Source organism: Mycteria americana, chromosome 3 (assembly GCF_035582795.1).
Source record: "Mycteria americana isolate JAX WOST 10 ecotype Jacksonville Zoo and Gardens chromosome 3, USCA_MyAme_1.0, whole genome shotgun sequence".
Lineage (NCBI taxonomy): Eukaryota > Metazoa > Chordata > Aves > Ciconiiformes > Ciconiidae > Mycteria > Mycteria americana.
Window position 1 is genome coordinate 111,939,637 of NC_134367.1, and position 12,497 is coordinate 111,952,133.

General features: G+C 37.7%; 1 protein-coding gene across 1 annotated transcript; it reads left to right on the plus strand.

Moving 5' to 3' along the window:
• On the plus strand, positions 1-11,992 carry GTF2A1L (general transcription factor IIA subunit 1 like). The gene is made up of 9 exons (XM_075496601.1): positions 1-30; positions 2,120-2,221; positions 2,521-2,644; positions 4,236-4,291; positions 5,341-5,434; positions 6,655-7,256; positions 8,797-9,087; positions 9,851-9,940; positions 11,885-11,992. Exons 1-9 carry the CDS (start codon positions 10-12, stop codon positions 11,990-11,992), a joined length of 1,488 nt encoding a protein of 495 aa, XP_075352716.1. The 5' UTR covers positions 1-9.
• Positions 11,993-12,497: the final 505 nt, after the last annotated feature.

Consider the following 12,497-nt stretch of genomic DNA (forward strand, 5'->3'; position numbering starts at 1 on the left):
GCCGCCGCCATGGCTCACGCTAACCCCGTGGTGAGGGGCGGCGGCGAGGCCGGCCCGGTCCCGGTCCCGGTCCCGGTCCCGGTCCCGGTCCCGGTCCCGGTCCCGGTCCCGGTCCCGGTCCCGTAGCCGGGCTTGGGGGCTGCGAACGGCTTGGCGGGGTCTGGCTGCCCCTCCACGCGGGAGGGAGGGGATGGGGCCGGGCGAGGGCTGGGGAAATCGCCTCCCCCTTCCCCTCCTCCGGCCCGGCGGCAGGCGGTGCGGCCCCGCGGAGTTCCCGGGAGGATTCCGGGCAGCCGCCGGCCGTTCCCTGGCGCGGGAAGCCCAGGGGTGACCTCGAAAGTCATTATTTTTTTGGGGGGTTGTTTGGAAAAAAAAGCGTTTTGTGGGCAAAAGCATCGTGGCAGGGATTGGGGTGAGCCACTGGGTAGCTCCGGGGTGCGGAGGGACGCTGTGCAAGCTTAGGCGGCTTTCACTCCCCTCTGGGTTTCACCTGCTGCTGCCTCTCCTTACGTGGGACTTCAGATGGTCCTTCAGATGACAGCCCTGGAGGCTTCACTTTAAGGCGTGCTTTTGGTTTTGCTGGAATGGGGTGTTGATCAGTCCCTCCCTCCCGCCCCACTGCGTACGAAAAAAAACGGAGTTTCTTCGTTCATGGCGCCGGGTGTCCCTGATAGGGATGGGCTGGTTCTGGCAAAGGAGTGCCTGTGTGCAAAGGGATAAAACTGGAGTACAGTAATGTCTGCGCTGTAACCGTCTTTCTCTAATTTGGAAGCATGTAGTGCTTGAATTTTACAGTTGCTATGTACAGTTTTTATATAGCATAATAAATATTTGTACTTATTGTAAAACTCTACTTAATGCAGTGTAGCTTGGCAATCCTGGGGAGAGGAGTAGGCCCACTGAAAGATTTAAATTCATTTTCTCTTCTGGATTAACAATGAAGGCAAAGCATTTGACATATGGGCTAGAAAACATCTTTTAGCGTAGCGGTACAAGAGTAAATTTTTTTTTTTTTCTTCTCATCTTCCTAGTATCCTGAAATGTTCTGGGGGAATTCTTGGAGATCTCTAACCTCCCATAAGAAATCATACATAAGTATGGTTATTTTAAAGTAGTGCTATGTTGTGCTGATAGCTTTTTGCAAAAAGTGTAATTTGTTACTTCTTAATAACTTCTAGGGTTTTAAAAAAATTGTTTATTTTCTGCAGTTTTGAACAACTTTACAGCAGTAAAATAATTAATTTGATGTTAAGTTAGAAAAATGTAAATTAATATACTGGAACTCAACTTCTAAGGTTTCCTAAAAATCTCAACTTCATCTTTCACCTTGTGTAGGCTATTCTGGTTGTAGTGATAGTCAAGATTAATAAACTTTAAATTGCTAAAAGCTTATTACCTTACATTTGCATCTGAATGGATGCATCTTGAAGCTTATGTGTATCTGTTGTCCAGGTCTGACGGTAGGATTAGCATTTAATCACTGACACGGACAGAAGAAGGAATAAAATGTTGTGTTGGAGTCCTATTGTAATATAAGATGAATAATATGTATTGATAACTGTAGTGTTAAAATTTCCATAGCTAAACTACTATACAGCATCGGACTATTACCACAAAGGGGAGAAAAAAAATCTCTGTTATTTCTTGCAGGTTACTTACATTATGCTTCTGATAGAATTGGCACATCTCATTTTTAGTAGCTTGTATTGTTGGTTGGTCTTTAAGTTAGGGCCAATAACACTAGAATAATACTAAGTGGTAAATGTCAGTTTTAAACGGACATTTTAGACATGCTTGTTTGAAAATTTCAGCACAGCAATTGTTTTTGGAATGTCTCTAGGATTTTCTTAAGCATTTCTGTAGCCTCCAGAAACCAATAATTTGAGGCTCAAATCCAGCATTTTTCCAGGGATGTCTGTTCCCAGGGATGTCAGATTTAAAAGAATGAGTGGACTTGCGGACCTTTGCACTTGACAGAATATTCAGTTTATTACACTAATATCTTCATGCTCTTCAGTTTGTTACAGTAGTTTATGCAGCGAGATTAGACTTTGTGCTATCATTTCAAATGACTTAATGTTCATCTTAACTTGAAAATATTTTGGGTTTTTTTATGTAGCCTAAACTATACAAGTCCGTTATCGAAGATGTTATTGAAGGTGTGCGGGAACTCTTTGCAGAAGAGGGTTTAGAGGAACAAGTTCTAAAAGACTTGAAGCAGGTTTGTTGCGTTCCCCTGCATTAATAGAAGTTGTGTATTTTTTTTCTTTTGAGATGATGTACCTGTCTGTTTCTTTGCCCTCCAAAACATGCAAACTTTTGCCCTAACTTAGAGTTACAAACATCCTGCGAATGATATAGTGGGCTGCTGGAAGTCAAAATTCAGTAGTGATTGTTATCATGTTTATTGGATAGAATCAGTCAGTTTACTCTTGGAAAAACTAGGAATACCTGATTGTCATGTTAGATGTGGTTTATTTTTAAAACTGATATCTGTTGACCTTAATAATCTTTCTGCAGCTTTGGGAAACCAAGGTGATGCAGTCTAAAGCAACAGAAGGCTTCTTCAGACATAGCCACCATACTCCACAGTTTACCCTGCAGTTGCCGCACAATTTTCACCGCGTTCTGCAGGCTTCAGCAGGTCAGATGTTGTTGAACACAACAGATGCAATTTAAGAAAAGCTCAGTGATTCAAGAATCTTTTTGGAAGACTTGAAGGTGCTGCAGTAATCTTGGTTTGCGATGCTTATGTATATATCTAGCATGATGCGCAACAGTAATTATTTGAAAGCAGAATTTCACCAGTAAATGACAAATTAAACTTTGATAAACTAATGCAGTTATGTCTACATGCTCTTGATGTGCTGCTTACTTCCAGTAGCAAAACGTGAAGAGAATTTCAGCCTTCTTCCCTGTAGTCCAGAAATGTAGCCCTTCAATTGCAAATTTACCAGTAGGGTTAAGCTTTCACTTCCCCTTTTAATGTACGACATGATGTGTGCTGAGGTTATATGGCATGTTTGTGCCATGCAGCTCTACTGTCATGTTGGAGTTTAATCTGGTTCCGCACTTGTAAAATGCTCAAACAGAAGAGTGGGAGTTTTTTTTCTTTGTCTTTCAGTTAGTTTTCTTAAAAGCAGTATTCCCGTTGCACAGAAGTACTTGATTTTCACACAGACTCTGACATCAGGACCTGTTCTTAATTAAATCCAGCTGACCACTGTGGTAATGTTATGGTAGACTGTAATGCTCAGCTGAGGCTTCTCCCAGTGTGAGAGGCCGTTAGGACCTTTCCCCACAAAGGACAAAAAAACGTATGAGATGATTTAATGAAAATCTGTGTTGTAGTGCACTTCAAGGTTGGGCAGGCACTCTTCATCTGTTTTTTTACAATCTTCATAGTTGAAGGGACTGGTTTTGGAGACAGATGTTTTATTTATTCCATGTGGTTAAAGGGAATATACTTTTGGGTTTGTTTGCTATTGGAGGCTTATATTTAATGAGCTTTACCTTGTTACTCCTAATTTTTGCAAGGGCAATTCTAAGGCAAAACAATTTGTTGAAGCCAGTGAACTCTTTTGTTTTTTTAAATGGGATTTGAATTGTACTATGGCTAGAGATTTTCAAAGTAGTTAGGGCTGCCAAAATTGTTTGCTTCTTGAAGCCTGTGAAAGTTTTTCCTTTGGCTTATCTTCTCCCACTGAAGTCAGTATTGAGTGCTTTTGAAAATCCCATCAGCACCACTGGATTTGCTCTGGTGCAGAAAGATACTTGCACATTTTCCTCATGTTGACAAGGCAGTGCATTTTACCTGTATGTTCTTGGTCCTGTTAAAATGGTAGCATTGCACATCTGTCCTTCTAGTTGATGTAATAAATAGAAATGACATGCTTAATTTTTACAGTGCAACTTAAAACAGATCAAGTAGTTAAATAGAAATATTTTTAAAACAAACAAACAATCTCCAAGACCAGCTTTTAGAAAAATGCAAGTTTTATAAATTCAGGATATAACCCCTCCCCCCTGAGTACAGCATAAGCTTGAAGCAACATAAAGGGAAGTATATTCAAGATCCTTATCTAGATATGCTCACTTGTTTGTTTGATCTAATAAGTATGAACTGAAGTTAGATTGCTTTAGTTTCAGCAGTCCTTGCTGTAAATTACTGAAAGATCTACTGTGTCCGAGAAATTAGTGATTTTTGTAAAGTGGCTCTTTTTTTTTTTTAATAGCTTCTTTAGTCATCCCAACTGGCAGAGGTTTTCAGCATTTCACAGCGGCAGACCTGGTATGTAGCTGTAGTGACACTTTATTTCCATTTTGATTATTTTGAATTCTAAATGATTAAGTTTGTCAGTTGTTAATAGGCTGAAGGGGAGGCAACTATTAAAAATTTTCCATGTATAGATACTTTAGGACAGCATTTAGGGACCAAAAAAGTAGCATTTCTCATGACAGTTTCATCTGTCCAATATGGTATAGTAGGCAAGGGAGCAGGAGTTCTGCTGAGAGAGAATCAACAGCTGAAGAAACTCAGTGTTGTTTCTTCTAGCCCTTTGTTTAATTATTTTGTAGTTTTATTTATTTTTATTATTATTACTGCATGTTAAAATAATGCATGGTTGGGAAATGCTAGCACTAGTGAAGCTGGGAGCAGCATTATCTGCAAGGCATAGAAATCATCCCCAATAAAGTGTTTTTGAAGTTGACAGGTTCTGAACTCTAGGCATGGCAACATTTGTTTGGCGAAGGGAGGGGATATTAATTGTCAGAGCTTGATGAACTTACTGAGTGCCTCCTGAGCCTCAAGCTAACTAGCTCGCCAAGCTGAAATATAATATTGGGAAGGTGTTTGTGTAACATGCAAGTTTCCTGATTTAAAATTTGGATTTCCCTGGAACAGCTAGTTTGAAAGGGAGCCTTATAGCCAGCTCTTTGCTTTCCAGGAGAAAAAGAGAATGTGAAGTGAAGCGACTTCATAGGCCTAGGCAAGGAGTCTATGCTGTGTCGATTTATACATAAGCTTAAGTAAAAGTGGCTCTGAGTGGAAAAATGCCTTTCTGGATGGTGTGTACATATAGGGGGTACAGAAAAGTATTCTGTTAACAAAAAGGGAATGTGATAACTGGAAAATATGAAACACTTAGGGCAAGTCATTATCCTGTCAATACAGAATACTCTATCTGTCTAAATCTCAAAAGTCTGAAGCAACTCTTCAGTAAAGATGATCACAAAAAGGCCCTCATCCATGTTTCTTCTGGGAATGTTATGTGTGACATTTAGGGCCCTAGGAGATAAAGTATGCACTATTTCTTAATAAAGCTCTTGTCTATCTAGGGTGCATCACGAATGGGTGCAACTCTTACTCTCCCTTCGGGTATTGCTTATCCTATACATGTACCAGCTGGAGTGACGCTACAGACAGCATCTGGTAAGATTAAAGAGGAGATGTAAAATGTTACAGTGCATTGACTGTATGTGGATATTGAAAGATGGTCCTGAGTACAGTAGATAAAACAAATGTGAAGTTAAATTGTAGGTGGGTAGAGCTAGTTATCCTCCTCTTCCTTTGTAGTTTGTGTTTGTAATTGCTGCATGGGGGAAGTAATTACATTGATTAGTTAGTGTGTCAGTTGTGTACACTTGCAAGATCAGTTAACATGGGCTGCCAGGTGATGCCATTTTTGTGTCTTATAACTGCTCGCAAATATATTCCTTTGTCAGTCCAGACATAGGTATCTCCTCCTATATGAGGGACAATCTTCCATGTTTTGAAAAGGTAAAGATATTCTGGTGCTTCAGAATCAAATTGATTTCTTATTCAAATAAAATCCAACCATCCGGTTAACCTTTTTGCTCACGCTCTTTTGCTGATAAAGCTGCCTGTACTGCTTGTACAGAAATGTGCTTGTATTGCTTAGGGTGTGATGAGTGGAAGGCTTATTTCAGTCATAGATTGACTCTTTCCTCAGACAGCTGTTCTTCTTTGCAAACTAATGCCACTAGATATCTATTTCAGGTATAATTCCTAAGGTTTTGAGACCTATAGGCTGGTATCGATGACTGTGTGTGTAAGCATGTGTGTGGAGAGAAGAATAATTAAATGAAATGGGGAACTTAGATCTGGCATCTTAATTCTAACACTGATAATAATAACTTTAATGGTTTTCATACAATGAGAGGATTGATAAACTAGGAGTCTTTTGGGGTTTTTTTGGGATTTTTTTTTTGGTTTTTTTTGTTTTTTTTTTTAACTAAACTAGGAGGTTTTTTTAGAGGGGATACCTAAATGTCCTTAAAGGAGTGAACTGTCCCTGTAGATATGGAATAGTTTACTGTTTCATCTTGTGTTCCTTAAGTTTCTGAAATGACATGGAAACAAATTTAAAACAGGATTTTCTTTTTTTTTTTTAATTCAAAACCAAAAATGGGTATGAAACATGATGAATGGAAGCTCTGACTCAAAAAGCCTCTGAACGCTTAATTTTCAAAGGCTGAAATTGTGTTTGGGGAAAGTGCTGATATGTAAATACCCTGTTTCTCATAGTTTGCCTGAGCATTTGCTATTGGTTATTAGTGGTAACAGGACAGTGGCCTCGATGAATCTGTAGTTTAACCTGCTGAAGCAGTTTTTAACCCTTCTCTTTGTAGGGCACCTTTATAAGGTAAATGTGCCTGTTATGGTTACACAGGCCCCAGGAGATGCAAGTGTTCTACATCATCCTGTTCAGCAGATATTTCAGTCCCTTGGGCAACCTTCAGTTCTGCAAGCCAACATTGCCAGTGCTGCACAGGTGAATGCATCTTCTGCCCCGGCAGCTGCTGAAACGTTGCAACCCCAGGAGACTGCTGTCCAACAAACCATGGTATTTCAACCAAATGTCATGGAAAAAAAACACCTGGAGAGCTCTGCCAATACTACATTGGTCCAGCAGCCTTCTGTGAGTCAGCAGCAACTTGCAACTAATGCAGTGTTGAACCAGCATGCAGACGCAACAGAAAAATCCCAGCACAGCAATCTTTATACAGCTGTGTTTACTCCAGAATCCTCTGAAGGGTTTTCTCCTGCTGAGTCCTTGGCAAATGACTCGAGCAGTGTACTGCTGGATGTGGAGGGGCAGTTAGACGTTGAGCCTCAGGAGTCGGTGCAACAGCAGGTGTCTGATGATATCATTGACCTGATTATCACAGGCAAAAGTTTGGATGAGTATGCTGTTCTGAAAGTTCAGGACAGCATTTCTTTCTCTGACAAGGTAAGGCATTTTGTTTCTCAGCTGGTGCAAATACATCTGTTGGAGATGGGTGTTTGAAGTAGCATAAGAGATGTGATCAAACACATCAGTAAGTGACAAGTAGCACCTCTAAATTATAATAATAAAATTATTATAATTTTAAAGTTCATTTTTGAGCTTGTTTGGAATAGCAGTAGCTAACTGCTTATTTTTACGTTAAGAACTTGTTACAAATATTGCTGAAATACTAGGACTGAAGAGAATGTCAATCTAAAAAATGCTAAAAGTGTAACAGCTAGATATAATGTATTCTTAAACTTATTGACTATTTTTGGGGATAATAGTTTTCTTTTTTTTTTTTTCTTTTTTTTTTTGTGACTGAGTAGACATGAATGACGCTTTGAGAACTTCCATGTCATTCTGACACTGAATCTGCATGTGGATACTGGTCAGTTGTGGGCAACTGCTTTTGCAATGTCAGATGGGATTAGTTTTAACTTGTAATGTGTGAAGAGCATTTAACTTGCATTGAGAATGCATATTGAGTATGAAAAGTCAGATCTGATAAGTGAAAATCAGCTGGAAGGAAATGTATTTCCTTGGGAAAAAATCTTGAACAAAACTAGAATTCAGCTAGAGCTGTGTGGAAAACCTGAATGATTTTAATTAACAAACCACTTTCCTGACCTCATCTAATTTTTGTTCCAGAAATTATTTGCAGATGTTTTAAGTTCAGGCTGGCTTGCTGACTTTGAGTTGTAGTGCTTATATGTGATCGAGGCAAATTTATTAAATGCAAATTTAATGACAGTAATGACAAATGACTGTAAATAGAAAGCATGTTATCTTGCTCATCTGAACTTTGATGGCAGGATGGTGAAGACTGCCTGTAGTAAGAATGGAAGGTCAAAACAAAGGTTTATTTTCTTGAACTAGAAAGTGTATGTGGATGCGAATTAAGTGCTACAATAAAGATTTAATGAGAAACCAAAGATGTCTGAAAGCTTAAAGCCCTTTTATACTCCTGTGAATGCTCAGTTTAGGAATTCTAGCACTTTTATGAACAGTAACTTGAAGTACTGAAATATTTACTGTCTCTCTCAGCTTTTTATATCTTATTTAAACAAAGCATTTTGATTGAGTTGAGAGAGAGGGATGAGTTAATCTTGAATTTTATTTAAAAAATGAAAAATGCTATTTTTGGGGGTGGGGGAGTAGCTTGTTTCATTTTTTCTATTTTTTTTTCTTTGCAATAGAAATTCTAAAGGCCAGCTCAATCATCATTTTCTTAAGAAGTTGTTTGAGTACAATAGTGCTTAAAGAAAAGTCTGAGAGAATGTCTTTCTATATTGCTGAGGAATATTTGGCATGGATTCCATTTAAGGTTAGGTGTAAGAGCAAGATTTGCAAATGTACTCAGGGTTTACAAGGAGGCCAGGACTTGAAACTCTCATTTTTGTGACCCAATCTTGTTGCTTTATTAAACAAAAATCTCAGGCTTTGTACTGAACAATGCAAGCTATGTGGTGTTAATTCACAAGCTGTATCTGGTCTCTGTCAGATGGAACCTACTGAGCAGATGGAATCTAATTTACAATCAGAGAAGGATATCTGCAGTGACATTGAAGGCATAATTCAGCTAGATGGAACTGGTGATGTTTCTCCCAAGGAAGAAATACCACATACAAAAGATAGGGAAGAGAATGAATCCATTGGCATTATTGAATCGGAGGATCTAAAAGTTCTGGAGGATGAGGAAGATGATGATGAAGAATGTGACAGTATTTCAAACACGGAGTCTAGCAGCAGCGGTGGTGATAATGAAGAGCCCCAAATAGATATAGTTGAAGAGGTAATTTACTTTTAAGCCTTGTGAAGCACATTACAATAGTTTTATCTATCTTGACTGTTGAATTGTTGTACCCAGAACAATTTCTGGTGAGTTTAATGCAGAGAATGCATAGTTAAGTTACATATGTCTTGAGATAGGAGGTACTACTGAGAAATTACTTGAGAGCTCATTATGAGGAGTGTGAACAAATGAAAGAGATGTTGAGAAGTTATTTGTTTATTGGATGAATTAAAATACTTAATTACTGGAATTAAAGTTCTGTGGTGAAATGCTGGGCTCAGTGGAATGGAATTCTGCTTTTTATTTAAGTAAGATCAGGATACAAATCTAGGTTTCTTTTCCTTTTGAAGGACCACAGGAAATTAGACAGGGAAGAGAACAATGTGATACAAGTACGTATGTTTCCTAGGAAAAGGCTTTTCTTAAAGATGTGCAAATTTGGATCCTAGGGATTTGCAAGAGAATCAACTTGTAGCATCTGGACTTTAAATAAATACCAGTTGATTAGTATTCCAGTTACTGAGGTCAGCTTTGTCAGTTAGCAGTCTTGCTTTTTTACCTGTCTTTTTGTTTAGGGTGTTTTTGTTTTTGAGAATGTAAGTATGTAAAGATGCTTATATAAATGAGCTTTGTACAACATGGTCGTCATAGCCTCTAGGTCTTGATTTTTGCACTGTAATCTTTATTGTTCTAGATGTGTTTAATGTCAAGTATATCCAATGCTATTCTGAAAGAATGTATAAAATACAATTTTAATCTCTAGGACCCCTTAAATTCTGGTGATGATGTCAGCGAACAGGACACTCCAGACTTGTTTGACACTGACAATGTGATAGTTTGTCAGTATGAGAAGGTACAGTATATAGTTTTATCTTTGTTCCTTAATCATTCTAAATATCTTCAGCAAATCCATGTCTGGTCTACTGTCAGTACCTTTTAAAGAAAATCTAATGGAGTAATAATTGAGTGTTTAAACTACGTGTTTAGCTGATGATAATCTGAAGACTTACCTGCTGTTTTCTGAAATGAGAGTAATCAACGGGTTCATAATGGCCTATTAAAGGAAAAGGAAAGGGGACCAAATCTTGCAAAATTAAGATTTGTAAAGCTGCAAAAGCTTACGCATTTCCTTAACTTTTAAGTAATGTCAACAGCTCCATGGATGTATGTATGCATTTTCAGCTATGAAGTAAGACTTTTGAAATGGGTAACAGAAAGAGGAGTGTGTTGTACTTTCTTTTATATTTTTTGTCTTGACGTGCTTTCTGAGAGATTTTCCTACTAGAATTCTGTTGTGTCTGAAAAGCAAAACAGTTGTTAAGGGCAATTTTGTCCTCCTTCATTTTAATGTTTAAAATTCAATCTTATTTTGAACTCTTTGAGATCAAATTAAGAACTTCTAACTCTAGTATGATTTTGGACACTTATATGTCAGTAGTTTAAAAGATGACAAAACAAAGTGCATATCTTATTTTGAAACAAATATGGAAAAATACGTTTATAGTTTGCTTAAGAGTGTGCTTTGGCGTTTATTCTTTCGAAAGAGACTAATGATAATTTTTTGTGTGTGTTCTACTAGGCCTACTTTAATGGTGTCTATGTTTTAGGAAACAGCTTCTAAGAAAACTGTCTTTACTAAAGTGTAACAGATTGAGTGTTTCTGAAACTAGTTATTTTGGAAAATGTACTTATAGGGATATGTGCAAAAATGCATCTGAAATTGAGCCACAGTGTCTGTATTGTATTGAAAAGGTACACAAAGTTTTGAATCTTCATAACTTAGTTTGATGTTACAGATGCTATAGGTAGTAGACATTGTTATCTATAGCAAGTGTTGTCTGTACTGACTTGAAAAAGTGATTGAAAATTTTTTAAAACCGCTATGATATTCAGCACGGACATGTCTATAGGAAATTTAAGATTAGATGTTAGTAGAAATTACCAGTTACAGAAGTTAGGGGGAGATGTTGACAACTTCCCCCTTTCCTATATAGATTTAATAGAACATAATAGGTCAAGCAGAAAGTAGATGGAAACAGTTATCTATTAAATTACCTTGTTATGTATAAAAGAATGCTATAGGCAAAATGACTGTCCTGTTTGGGGTTTTCCCTCCTTTTTCTTTCTGAACTTGAAAATAGACTGATGCTTAAAATCCAAGGAATTTTCTAAAGATGTTTAAAATTCCTTCTTTTAGTATTAGACACAAACTTTCTTACAGTATAGATTGTTTTGCAGGCCTTTAAAAAGAAACAATATGCAAATTCTTTCTTATTCTTTTATATGGCAGTATTTGCTTTTGAGCGAAGTTTTCCTGCTTTTAGCCTTATCCTAATGTCCCTGTGCTTGCTTTGCTATGTGTATGGGAAAAGAAAACCGCTGCATTTCAGTTAAGCCACACTTGTTTTTAAGGTGCAGTATAGTTTGGGACTGATACACTAATGAAATTGCTCCATTGTTGTCTTGTTTTCCTGCCAGTGTTGAGCTTTCACACAGCTACTTTTTGTCGTCTTTTTTTTGGGGGGGGACGGGGGGGGTGTGTGTGCGCTAAGATTCAGGAGGTTGTTGCCTTGAGAGGGCAGGGAATTAATTATAAACAACTGAAATCTACTGGAAATCTACTGCCTCCTTTGATTATTTGTGCTGTGTTCAGTGAAAGTGTTTCACATGGTTTGGGCTATCAGGATTTTAAAAGAAAAACAAGTTTTGTAAACCTAGTTGTGCTTAAAAATGCATTCTTTTAATGGATGGTCTAGTATGTATTTTGGGGGGGGCATTGATTTATTTCTTTTATCAGATACATCGAAGTAAGAACAAATGGAAGTTCTACTTAAAAGATGGAGTGATGTCCTTTGAGGGTAAAGACCACGTTTTTGCAAAAGCCATTGGAGATGCGGAGTGGTGAAACCTCACTGAAGTATGTACTTTAAGACTGTGGCATTATTCCCTTATGAACTTTCTGTGAAAGTACTAGACTTTCTATTTTTTTTGCCATAAAAGAAAAAAACAAACCCCCCAAAATGCAACAACAAAACTGTGATAAAAATATGCAAAATCTGTCTTGTTAATACATGCAAATTAAAACACTGTATTGTTAGCTACTCAGCTGTCTTTGCTGTTCTTTTCTGATTATTTCATTACTTTTCCACCCAAGAAACATCACTGGAATGAATAGCTTTAAAGGCTAAAATGTTGAATCTGTTAGTAATTCAGGAAAGTACTGGAATACTAAGTGGCTATATTTAAGTAAATTTCAGTTCTGTTAGTTTTCTTTCCACTTTTTTTAAATAAGAGCTAAAGTATGACTTGAAATATAAAACTACACAGTTGTTGGTGATACTATTTATTTCTTTTCAAAGGCTGCTGAGCTTAAAAAAGAAAATTTAAAAAAAGGCAACATCTGTGCAGGT